General features: G+C 37.1%; 1 protein-coding gene across 1 annotated transcript in view; it reads left to right on the forward strand.

The window, feature by feature from the left end:
• Positions 1-16,658, forward strand: part of ENTREP2 (endosomal transmembrane epsin interactor 2) — a gene marked incomplete at its 3' end in the record, with an annotated part of 48,830 nt that overhangs the window by 16,263 nt on the left and 15,909 nt on the right. Inside the window, 4 exon segments of the mRNA XM_082005252.1 lie at positions 7,062-7,169; positions 13,620-13,664; positions 13,668-13,682; positions 16,331-16,491. Of these exon segments, the coding sequence (XP_081861378.1) occupies positions 7,062-7,169; positions 13,620-13,664; positions 13,668-13,682; positions 16,331-16,491 (329 nt within the window).

Genomic DNA, 16,658 nt, shown 5'->3' on the forward strand with positions numbered 1-16,658 from the left:
TTCCTCTCTAGAAGCTAAATGAAACACGGAAGACTTTGACACAAGATTTCACTAAGTGATGTTTATTTTGAATGCCAGTGCATATACAGCTTTGTCCCAGTCCGCAACTTTCATTTTCAGACCTGGACAAAAGGAATTCTCCATCCTTTTGAGGGAATATGCTGAGTGCCTGTTTTGGATGTCTGACGGTTCCTTAGCTCTCTTTTCAAGAGATATGAGTAAATTTACTAGAGTTTATTATGTAGGGCGTAAAAGAAAAGGTGTGTTTTAAAGTGGACTTCTGGTGTATTTTCTGTAAACTTAGTTTCTTGAAGGTTTGCAAGATAGCACTGTTGTTATTTTCTCAATTACTTGGTAGGGAAATGTAGTCAGCAAAGTAGTCTGTGAATTATACTTATTTGCAAAGATTACAGCTTGGGCAGCTTACATTCATCAGCTAAAGTGTAAAAGCAGTTCCATTAAGGAGAAGTAAACATGTTTTGAATGATCAAATGGCATGTAGGCTGTCAAAAAAAGGCATTTGGGGAATCCCTTTACAGGGCCATGGCTAAGGATTTTAAAAGAATGGCACCGCAAAATGTTAAGCTGTCATTTTGTTGGAGAGAGACTGTTACTGTGTGATTGGATTTGGCTAACTATGGTCAGCGCTTGATAGAACACTACAATGCAAACCACCAGACTTTGGTCTGCTTGGATGTTCAGGGCTTCCAGACAGAGCTTGTAAATTGCAGTTTCCACAACCTGTTCTCAGAGTTATTTTACCTTTCTAAGTAGTGGCCTAATTTTAGCAACAGGTATGTCTCCTGTGTGCTATCCACAAAAAACAATATTCAAAAACTGCAGCTGAGGCTGGCTGCTCAGTGTGGGACCTCTGCCAGGTCATGTTTCCATAATTCTGGAAACACACAAAAAGCAAAAGAAACAGTTACATGCTTTTAGGTATACTAATTCTGGTTGCCTAGCCAGCAGTGCTTGCTTGTGTATGTGAAAGCACCGGGAAACCTAACTTCTGACTGATTTTGATGTTTGTAAATGGCAGAGTCTTTTCTGTAGCTAAGCTGCTTAGGGACTTGCGGAGTAGTTGTAGCATCAGGAAAACAATACCAGTGTTGGTTAAATTTTGAACATGTTAAACCCTTTCTCACAACGAGCTTGGAAAATCCAGATTTTCTACAAACTACTAACAATGCATCACATAAGGCTGTCTTGCAGTCTAATAAGTAGACATAAACCCAAAGGGGAGGTACTTCAGCTTAATTAGACCTAATGCATGTAAGCAAGAGAGAGGAGACAAGGAATATCTCCTCTGTTTCTCTTTGGCCACCCCTAACATAAATAGTTCTGTGATATATTGCTGCATATTAGATCTGACTGAGAAGTTCAACTTTGTTTTTTGACGGTATTCAGAATGAAATTAAATAGATGTGTAGTGTTAAAATGGCATTTTTTGCTGAAAAATTTGTGATAGCTCTATTATAGACCTTATTACTTTCAGACTGGGGAAGTGTTCCATTTCACTTTGAGCTAAGGTTTGAAAGATTTGCTTCTTTTTGTTACGTAAGATTGAAGTGGTCTATTCTATACTTATGGTGTTATTTGTTAATATTTGTTTTTTACCAGATAGTTTTCAGCTATTATGCTGAAGAAAGCACAGCAAAGGAAGAGAGTGCACACACATAAAACTAGCTTTTGAAAGCTAGTTGGTAAATATTTAAGAGCATCTGCAAGATTAGTGTGCAATCCCTCAATAGGAGATAAACAGGTTCATTTAGCCTCCTTCTTAAGGTTATAAAGCTCATACAGTGATTTTTGCCTCTGTTGACGTCCGGACTTCTATCACTACCGTTTCATGGAATTCTGCAGTTAAACCATGTTTAATCTCAGAAACGGTACAAACAATTGCTGCCTTCTGTTTGTGATAGTACTTTGTGCTGTTTTGTCCAAATTATTTGTTAATTGTTGTAGTTGTTCTTTCATTTATAACCTTCATTTGTCCAAATATCTCAGTGAATCCTCCACAGTTTAAAGGATCAGCGTATTCTCTTTGTTTACAGCACGTTTCATACAAATCCTACTAATAGAAGATGAAAAGCCAGTCAACACACATGCAATTGAACCTGGACAACACACCTCCTTTTCTTGGCAGTCTCTGCTTCTCAGTTTGTTGATTTATGTGAGAATAGGGTTATACCTGACACCACTTACAATTTTGGCTCAGCAGAATCGGTTTGATAAAAGTTGCTTTCTTGAATTTAGTAGCTACTAGAGTTTGCTGCCACTGTGAATTCTTAGGGCTCAATATACCTGAAAACAATGTTGTTTATAATGCTGTGTCTCTGAGAAATGTTGACACAGGATGACTGTTCCACAAACGGCTAAATCCCAGTGGAACCTTGTATTCCACACACAGCAGCATTTTTGTGCAATTCGTCTAATACAGCTTTCAGCATTTTGGTGGATTAAGAGGTTGGTGCTCCAGAGTCTTTGTACAAGTGAAGAATTACCTTCATCTTGATCTTAATACTCTGCTTTCATTCTGAAGATCTCCAGCTGAGATGTTTTACAAGACTACAAATTTTGAGCAACAAGCTTTGTTTCCTTCTGAGTCAGTTTTGAACTGTCAGGCATGTAAGGGTATGCTTATTTCAAGAATGTATAGGATCATAAAGGTGGCTGTGACTATCACGGAGGACAAAGCGTAGGAAGTATGGGAGGATTTCTACGAGAAGGCAAATCTTAGTTGAAGATGGGATAAGCTCCCGATAGATATAAAGGAAAGGTTTAGTTTTGGTATACTTTTTGCTTTGTGGTTGTTTATTTTGGAAAATGTGTGGTTTCAAAACTTCTATTGCAAAGTATTATTTTAATTATGCTAATAAAGGCAGAACTTTGAGGTGCAGTAGCACATAAACAGTATCAAAAGGGAAACACTGAAAACAGCTTAACTCAGTAAAAGAATAAGAAAAAATTAGATGTTCTCTCCTTAAGTAAAACACAGATGGTAGTGTGAAGAAGATTTGAGAATATACAAGTATCCTTTGTGGGACCACAGTACAAGTCAAAGGTGTCTGTTACTAGGGAGGGAAAATGCGATAAAAGTTATGTAGGCAATGACACAACTGATTTGGTAATTATTAAGTTGTAGTAAGAATGGAATACTACAACCGTGAAATCTTGCTTTTTTCAAAAATCAATATTAAATTCAAATTCAGGTTTTGAGATTTACTGAGGGTCCTACTTGGGAAAAACAACTGGCCGCAGAGAAACAGCTTACAATGCTGTCTGACTCTTGTGGGTGTGTACCTGAATTGATCTAGGCTTGCTTCCAGGCAATTCTGACAGCTGCTTCCACTCTTAAAGGGATTTGCGTCCTCTGTGACGAGTGAGTTAAGGTGTGGCAAGAAAATTGTATACATAACCTGCGGAAGAATAATTCAACATAGTACATTATACCTATCAGAGCATTAGTTATCACATAAGCATGTTGAAGAATCAGATTTTTGTCTTAAAAATGTGAAAATACCCAGAAAAATACCATGTAAGAGAAAACAGGTTCAGCCATTTGTGAAGAGCAAAGAATCGTGTTTCACAGCATTACAGATTCACGTGTTGTGTTTTCTGGTCAGCATGGTTCTTGCAGATATCAACCAAAAACCTGTCACTAAAGCTCCTTGCTTTTGTATTTAATACAGATTTCCTACTCCTTTAGGCCCCTGTAAATGTAGCTGTCTGTGGCCAGGTGCTGTGGAGAATTAAGATTGTCCCTGTTGTGGTAACTGCTTTTTCACAGACATTTCCTGAAGGACATCTTAATTGTCATCCTGTTCCAGCCGGAATCTGCATAAGCACCTACACTGTCTTTCTGGTAGCATGTTTGGCCATGGAGGGTTTTAGATACTGAAAGCCTGTTCCTGCTCACTTGCTATGTATAGTTGAATAATAGTGTGTGTGCCCTGTGAATTACCTAATTACTAATTTTACAAGGCACAGGGAGGAAACTCTCTGAAAATAGTCAATTGCCTGGGCTGATTACTGTTTGTTTGGGTGTGGAGGTGGGGGGCAGAGGAGAAGGGTTGCTTGTTGGTTTGTGGGTTGATTCCTGTTTGAGTTGAAACAGACTTTAGGAAAAAAAACCCAAATAAAGAAGTAGTCTTGCTTTAAAAACTACCTAGTGATGGTGAGGATACCACAATCATTGCTCAGTTCTTAACTTCACTGTTGAAAATTTTAAACTTGCCATCTCTTCCAAATTTGTTTAGCTTTGCCATCTGGTTACATTTTTTGGCTGATAGATATCTGCTCTTTATTGATCTTTATGAAATACATAAAAATTCTGCATCACTGCTTTGAAACATTCTAGTTGTAGCTTCACCTTCGAAAAGATTGCAGTGGGAACGATACTGTAACTGTTGTATGCTTAGCCTGGAAAAGGAGTCCGTGGAAAGAGGGCCACTGTGGTCAGTAATCCCTGCCCTACGTAACAAATGTAGTGCTGAGTAGCAAACTGACTTCAGCTACCGGTGTGTGACAAGGGAAAAATCTCAAACCACAACAAGTCATAATCATCGTGAGTGCTCAGTCTGGGACACTACTGCAGCTCAGGGTACTTGCAGAGTCAACTTCTTTGTCTGTTGTTTCACAATAGTTAGCAATGAATACAAATGAAAGCAATTGCTTTGACACTGTCCACAGAGATTTTCTAGAATTACGGGTAGAGAAGGAAAAAATAACTAAGAATGAAAAGCATTGCTTGGTTTTAATCTGTGCTTTAGAGTGTGAGAGGAGGAAATTGAGGGTTGAAATTTAATTCATTTTCTCTCTCTATCCATGTAGTATGAAATGGGTTTGGTTTATTCTTTATTTTTTATAAATGTGCGATAAGTGTAATTGAGAATGAGGTTTGGTTTTTGGCTTTTCACCAGTAAAAATAGTTTTGTCTCTATGATGTTGCTTCTGTCCTAGGATGAAGAGTGTAGTAGTTCTGCAGCAAAGGATCTGGGGTTATGTTGGACAAAAGATAAATCAAGGATGTACTGTTCCAAAAACCTCAGTCATCACTGCAGGATGCGTAAGGACAAGCATAGCTTGTAAAGCACAAGAAATAATGCTTACACTATAGACAGTATTTGCAAGACTTCGGTTGTGCTCAGTTTAGGATTCTGCATCTGGAAGAACTATCATGTCCATTATATGGACATAAAGAAGACACTTATGGTAAAGATAAACATTGGAATTGCGGGATGAAGCTGTGGGATCCTTAGGAACATATCAAAGAAACATCTGTCGTGAGTGATAGAGGCACAGTTGAGTCTATCCTGAGGCATGTAAGTTGTGTGAGGGTCTTAAAGACACTTTGGATCCTAATTTACAACTGATGTAGATTTTATTATTTAGCATAGAAGGTATCAAGTTACACATTCAGATTAGCTAAATCTTTTGGGTCTAAATGGCTGTAGTAAGCGGTTAGTGAAGTTTCTTATTGCCAGGAAATAGTCCTATTTCTACCCTAGATCTTGTGTCTGCCTTGGTGTTCTTTAAGTTGTGGAAAGCAGAACGTGCAGGATCTCACTCTCTTGTTGTGCCACTGTTAACTAATTGCATCTCTAGGGATTTACTTGTCTGTTTACCTCTACTTGAATGCTCTAAGTGGGGCTATATGACTTTGCATTTGAATAAGTCCTCTGTATCACCTTCTGTATGTGAGTTAGAGATTGGCCCTTCCAGTACTTTGCTGTTGGTACTACTGATTCATTATTCCCCTGGCTGTGAGGGGCTCGCCAAGAAGGCAGAAAGCTACTGACCAGATCAGCAAGAGCAAATCTGGCTCAGTGTAAGCTATTAAATGACTAGAACTTGTTGACCCATTTAATGTCTGCCTGATTCCCATGGCTGGCATTTCCATCTTCAACTGAAGGTCACTTGAGGAGCATGCAATTACAGTGGCAGGAATAAATCCAGACCTTTCTATATTTTTTTCAGTACTGTTGGAAAAAATAAAGCAAGCAATGTATTGATTTGTATCATGGAGGTTATTTTATGCACGGCAGCGACTGAAATACTCTTTTAAACTTTGATCTTACAGAATGTTCTTTACACAGTGAGTGTTTTTACTCATAGTATTTAACTTTCAATTTTTTTTTTTTTTTCTTATCTGTTCTCTTTTTTCTCAAATACCTTTACTGGCTGTTCAGAATACTAACTGAGCCACATAATTGTCACAAGTACAACAGATATGCAATTGCTGTAGGAGAAGTGTAGTAGTTTTGAAATGTTGCCAGCATGCTAAATCAATGTTCCTTTCCACTGGCCATTGGGAAAGTAAATAAAAATCCAGTGATTGGAAGAGATGGATGCTTTTTTTTGTAAGTATTCCTTAAAAAAAGTTTTATTTTTAATTCAAACGTTTTGTTTTATTTTATTCTACTTCATAAACAGAAATAATTCATGTTCAATTTTAAATGTTTTGGGGGTTTTTTTGTTTTTTTTAAAAAGTGGCCATATGCACTTCCACCATCAGCACAAGGTGAAATGCCCGGATGTAATCACTGCTTTTCTCTCATATCTAAAAATGTTTCCAATGCATAGACTATCTGGTATAGGATAAAATTTTCTGTTTCACACTAGAGTTTCTGTTGAATTTTTTAACACACAGTCCTAAGTTGTAGATTTCAACTGCTGAAAACAATGAAATTTCTCTATGATTTTTTTTTTTTTTAATCAGAAGTTGGTTTCATACTATCTTTCTCGTGATAGCTGTGGATTGGAGTCTGCTGTGAAAGCGGTAATTTGTCTTTTATTTCATGGAACTGGAAAACTTGAAATGAGGAAATCACTAATACCAAATGTGTTGTGAGAAGTGGGGAAGATGTTTGCTTCTGTAATTGTTCCCTTTGCAGATCGATTTAAAAAATTATTACAACCTGGATGAGTTTTACGCAGTTAATTGAGACCATATCAACTGATAGCAGTTGACACTGTTCATTGTCAAATTGCTAAAAATATTGCCTGTCCTTTGTGTCCCTGAGATAAGAGATGATATTCTGATGCCTGTTTTTTCACAGGACCTGTTGTTCAGTGTGTGCGCTCTCAATATCATCTCCACCATTGTCTGTGCTTTGGCAACAGCAATGTGTTGCATGCAGATGGTTTCTTCTGATCTTCTGCAAATGGTGAGTATGTTTCAGTGGCAACACAGGATATTGTCCAACATAGCATATTGTCCTTATCTGTGTATGCTCATTTGTACCTTTGTATCTTTGCGTATAAACTTAAGCCTATTTGTGTGTCTTTGTGTAGTGTTAGCAGGTGTGTGTACAGTGTTTTTTATCTGCATGCATCTATATAAATATAGCATACAGGTGCATGCAGTATGAATAGGTGCTGTGTTTAAAATTTTTACATATTATATTCAAGAATTATAATCAGGATTTTGCAATTAGGAGTATGTTATTTTTCTTAACAAGGTTATTAACGAGGTTCAATTATATATGCATGTTAAATTTTGTCATTACATGTTTATTATGTTCAGTTTCCACACTATCCAGAGCAATTACTTAGCTTTTGAGATACTATTTTTCAGTGCTTTTCTGGTATGAGAACTATGGACTATGAGAACTATGACTTCAAAACTGGAACTTTTAACAGCTCTGTGCCAATAACAGTTTTCATAAGGAAAACATGTTCAGCTTCAGAGTAGCACTTGTGTTTAAAATGAGGGAAAAGGATCATTAGTCTTCTGCACCGCTGGCTGCATTACAGGATACTGTCTTGTTTTGGCTAGACAAAGACAGCTTTCTATTCCACATGAGTGCTGTGGTTCTCAAGGTTTCAATGTAATGTTGAAACAAAAAAAAAGAAAAATTTAAAATCCTTTGTATTTGCAGGCCAGATAAAGAATATCTTCAATCTGTGGTCTGGTGTTTACTTCACATAGTAGCGGATATAAGAAGTTAGGCACATAGGTCTACATAATGCCTACAAATGGTACATGAATGCGTTTTTTCATATAGCACTCTGTGTATTCATATTGTGCGTGCTTGTAGAGGCTTGTAAACAGAGCTTATTAAATAACTTTGTTTTGGGTGTCAAACAGAACTGACAAAAGTATTCATTTCAGTTGGTGATACATTGTATTTTAAATGTCTAAGGATTTTTATCATGTTGTAGGTGTTCTCCTCCCCCACCCCCCAATATTTGCTCCAAGAATGCCCATTGACTAAAGATCTTTTTCACCTTGCAGTGATGACAGGGAGATGAAGCGATCATCACACCTGAAAAGATCTTTCTGTGTAGTGTAACAATGGTAGCAGTGATCCAGAAGTGTAACCATAAATATTCCAGGAATACTAAACTACACTTAATTTTACAGTATTTCACAGTGTAAGAGGAATAAAAATGTATAGATGACAATGAACCAGGAATGATGTTAAAGTGCTTCTGATGGGCATGTGCAGGAAGCAGTAATCTCAATAGGAAGTCAAATACCTTAAAAGCACATAATTTTTCTCTCTGCCACTTCATTCTTCACTTCTTCCCTAAAATTATTTCTTTACCACCCGCCATTGTGTCTGTTTCTTTTTGCTTCCTGTGCTTTGTGCTTCCAGCTTTCTGTCTTCCTGCTTAGTTGTCTGTTCTCTCCCCCTTTCAGCTCCATTGACAAGAATTTTCTTCTCTCTCCACAGAAGGGAACTATATCTATCTTTCTTTTCAACCCCGGTCTTTTCATGCTTATCCTTAAGTTTTTCCCTTTCTTTTTTCAGGTTGCTGAGCCAGATTCCTACCAGGCCTAAGTGAGCGTAACTTCCCTGGGGCTACGCTGACTTAGACCAGCTGAACTCTGACCTGAAGGTTTCTTTTCCTTCCACTATTTTCAGTGTATTGTCCCATGATCTGCAGTTCCCTTTTGCTCTTCTGCCCCCAGGAGATTTACTTCCTTTTTCTGTGCTTGTTAATGCTTGATTTGTGCTTTTTCCTTTTCCTCTTCACTGAGGTATGCATCTTCTCTTGGCAGGGTTGTACCATGCTGAAGGTTTAAGACAGCAGCAGCAAGAGATACCTCCCCTCTTAAATGAAAAGGTTTTAGTCATTGTGCTCGTTCTTTCACTCTGCTCGTACAGTATTCAAGAGCTACATAGGCCCTCCTGTAGGGAGAGGAGGCATAAAAATATAATTCCTAGCCAGCAAAAGCATTATGTAATAGGGAACATCCTCCTTGGACATTATTAGGTTATCATTAGGTCATCAGTTTTGTGATTCATGTGCTGTGTTAGTGTTCTTGTCTCGGAAGTTAATCAGAATGGTGAATTTTTGCAAATTTCAAATAATTTCAAGTTTTCTTCTGGCATGAAGCTGTTCTATGTGCTTTAGGTATTTATTGCCTAAGTTGGTGTGTAATAGAGTCTCCAGAAAATCTGTAACAATGTTTCATGATTATCTGCTTTCTTGCTCACTTTTGCGTACAGGGAGTATCCGATTCATACAAGCAAATGGACAGTATTTTATTGGAAACTGCTACCTTCAGATTTACTGATCTTTTAGTAAAAATGACCTGAAAAATATAAACACAAGCTATCAGGTAGTAAGCACAGCTTAAATTTTCCAATAAATTTGAAGGGGGCTTTTTGGTTAAAAATAATCCCACCAAAACACACGCTTGGTTTCAAGTGTTAAAGAACAAAGTACTGCAAAATATTGCAAACTATTTTCATTGCATTATATCTTGGTTCCCTTTAGTTTTTACTTTTGTACTGTTGTGTGGGACACAAAAACATATTTTACTATGTTGTTCCTTCTTTGAGTTGACTGTTTCAGAAAATATCCCGAATTTTTCACCTCGCTTTAACTTTTCTCACCCTGTTAAGTATGTACAGTTGCTCAGGAAAAAAAATCTCCCAATTGTACTAAAGCTGCAAGAGTAAGTGATACCATAGTTAAAGACTGAAATAGCATTTGTTACGTGTTTCACTACCTCAGTTTAAGGCTGCACTCCATTACAGGGCTTCCCAGAATTGTGCTTCCTGTGTACACACTCCTCCATCAGATAAATATGAATCAAGTCAGATTACATCAAGGTTCTGTAATGTGAAGAAACATCTCTTAATAACCAAGCTGTCACTTCCAGGATATTTCCCTTGTTGCCTAAGGCAGTTTCAGTTTGCATCTTGTCTGATGAATGGCTACTGCAAAAATTCATTGTTTTCTTCAAAAGATAGCTGCCTGCATTAAACAAAGCAATACAAGAAATTACACCCGCTGTGGCCAAGCTAAAGCGTGAAATACACCTATTCCAGTCGTCCTGCCACTCCAAATATGTTTATACAGTACTTATCCTAGAAATACTGGCACTGATATCATTCAGTGTATTCTGATTTTATCACCATCACTGTTAGTAACTGTTCTTCGTGTTACGTGAAACAATCTGTTATTTTGTAAAGGAAATAAGGTAATGATGACACATGCAAGCTGTAACATTTCATTACCGTTTTCATCAGCCATAATGATAATTTAGCATGTCATTAATTTAATAGGCTATAGTTAATATTTCTACTCAAACGCCTTAAATAAAGAACCTCTGTATTACCTCTGAGGGTAATATCTTGCTGGCATTGTTTAACCCCTTATCCTGGTGGAATAGTAATAATAAACCCCCTTCAGGATGAAGCTTCAAATTAAATGACACTTAATCTTGAATTATTACATAATTTTTATAATTTAACCTAATAATATCAAAACCTAAATATTACATTTTTTAGCACAAAGCTCACTGAAGGGTCCTGTAAAGTCCACATGACAGTCTTTTTAGAAATGTGCATTGCAAATGATGCATATCCATAGAAACATCCTGAATGTACGTACGGTTGGATGAATATTCCCTTTTGGTGTAGGAAAGCTTACAACATTTTTTTGAAAAAGTACCATTTTCCATTTCAGATTTTATTGGTAGAATATTTAATATTTAAGACTATTTAAAATATCGTCAGTACTTACAAGAAAGATGTGTCACAGACCAATCCATCTGAGACTACAGAGCTAATGACTTGTGATGGTTATAGGAAAAACAACTGTAAACAGTGGAGCAGAAATATTCGAATCTATGTTTTCCTTATAAAAATATTTCCTGTGTTGTAATTTCCCATTAAGATCAGGGACAAATCAGTAGTGTCAGCCATGATCCTTCTGTTCTTGCAGACAATTAGTATCTACATTTCCGTCCAGGAGATATTGATTCCAGTGCTTCAGAAAAGGAAAAAAAAGCAACATGTCCAGGAGGAGGACAGTTAATTGAAGACAGAATTATAGAGCCAAGTGTATTGCAAAGAGCTTTTACTATAGATAATATGCCAATATTTAATTATTTGCAATGATAATTTTTTATTTCCCATTCCCAAGAATTAGCAGATTTTTATAAATGACATATCGAGACTGAAATGAGGATAATGAACCCTGGAGTCTCCAAAGGACTCATTTGAAAGTTACATAGTAAATTTATTAAATGTGATATGGAAGGCAGAATTAATTACATGCAGATATGGGAAATACTCTAAATAAGAAGAATCCCTCAGAGCACCAGTCATGTACTGATGTATGGCAATTACTGGTTTAGGTATGTCATAGTTGCTAAGCAGTGAATCCCAGCACTGTCGTTTACATGGAGTCAATAGTGCTGATCAGCTGCCGAATGTATAGAATAGAGGATGTCTTTGCTGATGTTTAGTGGGGATGTCCCATACCTGGAAATACTGATGAAGAGGTCTTAGTCTCACAGATCTCAGGTGGAAGGACTTACCACGTTGTATCACATTGGGTAACTTTTTCATAAGAGGATTATGTTAACAGTCCTTATTTGCCGTTTCTTCAGTTCCTTAATTGAGACTCCTCTGTCAGCTTTTACTTCAATATCTTCACAATTTTCCAAACATAAATAATAAACTCCAGTCATTCTGGTCACTTCAGTGACCAGCTTTCAGATGACCTCTGAGTAAAGAGCTGGAAATTTGGTCTGACAATAAAAAAAGAGAGTGAGTTTTACAGTCTTATTCATATCTATCTAATGGTGTTTATTTCACCTTGAAGAGCTAAAAACTGAGAGAAGAGTTCCTTATTCTACAAAGCACTGCCTTCTTCCCTGGGAAGTGACAGCATATGTGTCTTGCTACAGCTTCTAAGCTTGCTGAGAAGGTCAGTGGTGTCCAGCCCTACATCACTGGCTGCGTGGAGTTCTCAGTACGATGGCACACAGACCCTTGAGCACAACTGCATTTTCAGAAAAATGTTACCTCTTCTGCTCCTGCTGGAAGTGGTGTGCTTCTAACATTTGTGTTTCTAATTCTCTGCTTGCTAACAACTGCTGCTGATGCCACAGCTAGCTGCTTCATTGAATTCAGGTCCAAGAAGTGCGTGCAAAACTGCAGCATTGTACAGCTTCCTTGTTTACCTTGCTGCAACCAGTTAGCATGATTTATTCTTCCTTCATAACTTCAAATAGAAAATAAAGTAGTCCTTAGTATGAAATAAAGATGAAAGCTATTTAAATCAGGCTGTTCAACTCTGTCAAAGTTAGGCGTGCCCAATTAAAACACACAAAATTCTGTGAGCAACGTGTGCACTATGTTGCACATCCATTTTGCACATGCACTGATCTGTGTATAATGCCTGCTAGGTACCAGACGCATTCCACAGGCTAAAGGAAATCTTTAGTCCAAGGATGAGAAAAAAACTGCATGTGTATAATAGTTTGAAAGCCAAGCTTCAAACATAAGGTTGTCTCTTTCCTAAAAGAAGAGCATGAATTCTGGATCTGTATTTCATAGTCTGTTGAATTTCTGAAAGCTCCCGATATCCAGCAGCTCCAGGTGGTCAACAGAAACAGTTGAGTTATTGGGATTTCCAGAGCCAGGGGATATCGATTTGTGCCTAGTAAATATGTTCAAAATATATATTGATAGCTATAAAGTTATGCAAAGCTTTTAACAGTGTTGGCTATTTACAGTGTCTACCAGTGGTGCTGTTTATCCTTGTCTGCAACTGTCTTCTATCCATTGCTTCTGCAGTGGCCATTGGTTTAATCCCAAAAGTCTGGCTAGAAGACCCGCTTTGTGAGTTGTTCCATAATGTGAGCTATAGTTTTTGAAATGACATTGAATGCAACTTGATCTTGTTTATACCTGTGACCAAACAGGCCACTCCCATTTTTGGTTTGGCAGTTCTTGTTGTTGTCTGTCCTATTGCTATCAACATGTTGAGACTGATTATTTAGTAATAACTGTCTTCTAATACCAACAGTGCATGTTTCCTTGTGAAAGCTTTTGTCAGTGGTCCTCTGCCTAGTCCAGTTTTGTCAGCTGTTTGCATTTTCTCACTTTCTTACCTACGGACTTGCTATTAAGTCTTCGCTGAGACACTGCCAGCCTTCACCATTTGAGGCTAACCCTTGAAGTTTTTTGAAATACTTTTTACTGTAGGAAGAATAAACTTCTGCAGGCTAGTAGAGATTAGTAGAAAGGGTAGTATGGAATAAGACGTGATTTAATTCCCACTTAATAGCTCTCAAATTGTTTTCTCAAAGATGTCTGTTCTTTGTGATAATCCCTTATATTTGCTATTGTTTAATTTCCTGCTAGTCTTCCTCTTACAGCCTTTTTCAATTTAATTTCTGTGCCTTCCGGTAGGATGATATCACACAGGTAAACTGTTGTTTATAAACACACACCCCCCACCCCACCCCAAATATGTGCATCTTTCATGTCTGTTTTGTCACGCGTTTTCAGCATTGGTCACACAGAGTTTGTTGCCGTGATTCGTATTTGCAGTAAAGGTTCTTGAAAGGGATGCGAATGATTCTACTGTTAAACTGAACTGCATCTAAACATTAGGTCTTTTCCTTCTTGAACCATAGCCTCTTCTACCCTGTGTAACTAACACCTTTCCCTTCTGTCACATCCCACAAAACGTATGCTGATAGTTCACTTACTGTAAAAGTGCTATGTGTTTAATTACCTTGTTCTGAGGAGTATTGCTCCTTATATATGGCTGAATGAAAGAAGCCCCAGGGAACTCAAGAACTGAAGGGATGGAGCTACAAGTTCTCTGGTGCAAACCAAAGCTTGGGTTCCATGGCAGTATATGGAAATAGTCTGGGAGAAGGTAAAGTAAGTTGTAAAATTGATTAGTTTCCATTCTGTAAAAATGGTCCAAATTATCAACTCTACTAGGAAAATCAGTGTAGTCATGTTGGTGGAATAAACTAGGGTACAAAATGTGAGCCAGAGTGTACAGATACTTGTCTTTGTTATGATAAATTCTTATACAGTTTTTCAGTCACTACATTAAAGATTGTCTTGCTTCCTTTTTTCCTAAAAGATTCTTCAATACATTTGGCATGGTAGCATACTGGTGGTTGCTGACAATTGTATCACTTATGGCAGAAGTTTGGTGTTTAACAGTCAATATTAATGTAATATAACAGTTTGGGAAATGACTGTTGAAAGATCAGGTGAATTTAGACTGAATGACTGCAAAAATGTATTTTTATTCTGTAAGACAAACCTGTAGAAAGTCTGATATTCTCAGGGTAACAGCATCACATCTCATGAGAGACAGTGCTTAAGAGCATCAGACATTTTATGTAACAAAGAGTAAATCAAGTAGATGTCATGTCTTTTATTCCTGTGCCATCAGTAGACTACAATGGCTGAAAGTCATTCATTGTCTGTAAGATATAATGATATAACATATTCTACAGAGGAGGTTCTTTATTTAATAGTTATTTGTGAAAATATCTCTAGAGAGCTGATTAGTAAGCAACTAATAGTTCATTTTCACAAACAATTGAAATTGGTCCTCCTGACCCTCTGTTGTGTTGCATTATCACAGCTTTGACCTTTGAAACATCATACATAGAGTGTGTTTAGTGGAATTAAGATGTAACTCAGCCTTTTAAATACCAAAGGCCTGTATCATTTCTATGGTAATGTAAATTCAGCACAACTGCACCAAGATAAATTTGGAAAAGTGAAAAATATAAAACTGTGACATTAAAAATTAAGATAATTTACTTTCTATTGCTGGATCTCCTAAGTATAAGCATTTTTCCTTTTATTTCACAGCTTCTTAAGGCTTTATCATGGATTTAAACAAATAATAATGTAGTGAGACAACACTACAAAGGCACATGTTCTCTTGTTCTAGTATAAAAGAGAAATGTACCTTCAGCAAATTTTCTTAGTTCACTTGTTTAGAAAAGCAAGACCAAATCTTCTACTGATCCAGGAAAAGTGATATGACAGTAGAAGCTTGCGTGGAGAAGAAGGAATTTTTCTGTGGTTTTGGATTGTTTTTTGATCCTCTTTTACCCATGGGGACCATATAAAGCCAGGTCACCGTGGCTGGGTTCCATGTGATCTGCAGAATGGTCCATACTTGGTCTTGAAGTAGTTCAAGCCTTTGCTAGAAGACTTGTAAAATTACAGTATTTTCTGATACTGCAGGTATCAGACTGGCTTCTTGATATCACTGCCATGCTAGAAGTTGATTAGGTTTCTGTCACAAATGGACAGTTCTCAGTAGTATTACTTTTTATTACTTTGTGTGGTTATTTTCTTTTTGGTTTTGAGATGTTTATATGCAATAAATCCTTTTCTTATTTTCATACCAGTATTTAAAACCTTTATACTACATTTAAGTGCGCAGTGTCTATATCACCCAACCACAAATGGCTGTTAAGGATATTTTTTTTTTACAAGAATAATAAAAAATAGTTATAAATGGCCTTTTTTGTTAAAATGAAAAATAGGTGGGATATTTGTAGTTGTCTTATTCAAAATTTAATGAACGAAGTGGTAGCTTGTTTCCAGTTTATTTGGGTGTTTTGGGGAGAGTGTGGTTGATTTTTTTCTCTATAAGCACAAGGCATTTCAGATTGGAAAGAAAAAGATGCAAATAGTTATTTTAGTAGTTGTCTGTAGTTCATCAGTTATTAAAATATGACTGATTATCTAGTGCTGTAATAAAATTGTATCACAAGGTAGAAGTATTTCTTGAAAAGCTATTTAATTTCAAATGTCTATTTTCTGCATTCCAAGAGTGACTGACTTTGAGGCACAGGCCTCTCTGTGTCTTTAGTAAAATCTTGTGCTATATTTTGGCAATTTGACTTACCAACCTCACTGATCTTAAGTATTCTTATGCTTCCAGAAATGTGTCTTTGATTTCGGTATGGATTTTAATGAAATTGGGTATTGGTCAGGGTTGCTAATACTGACCTTGTATTAAAATTTTTATTATTGTGATGATGTTTCTAGCATCTGAAAGAACTTGACGTGTTCATTTTCAGTTTCTGCCACCGAGGCCACATTCTACCAATCCTGACTGCATGACTCCACATGGAACCATCCTGCATCAGACCTTGGATTTCGATGAGTTCATACCACCAATACCACCTCCACCCTACTACCCACCAGAATACACCTGCACACCAGCGATAGAGGCACAGAGGTGATTCTTCTTCCCTGTAGTTACAGTCATCACATAATTCTGAGCTACAGACTATGAAGCTCTTTCAAAGAATATGAAGCCAAGTAATGTCTTTCACTTACATTAGGTGCTGCTTTTCCAGAGAGATTGCATACACTTTCTGCAAACTTGTTAGAGTGCACCCGGAA

Source organism: Phaethon aethereus, assembly GCF_964289735.1.
Source record: "Phaethon aethereus genome assembly, chromosome: 12".
Lineage (NCBI taxonomy): Eukaryota > Metazoa > Chordata > Aves > Phaethontiformes > Phaethontidae > Phaethon > Phaethon aethereus.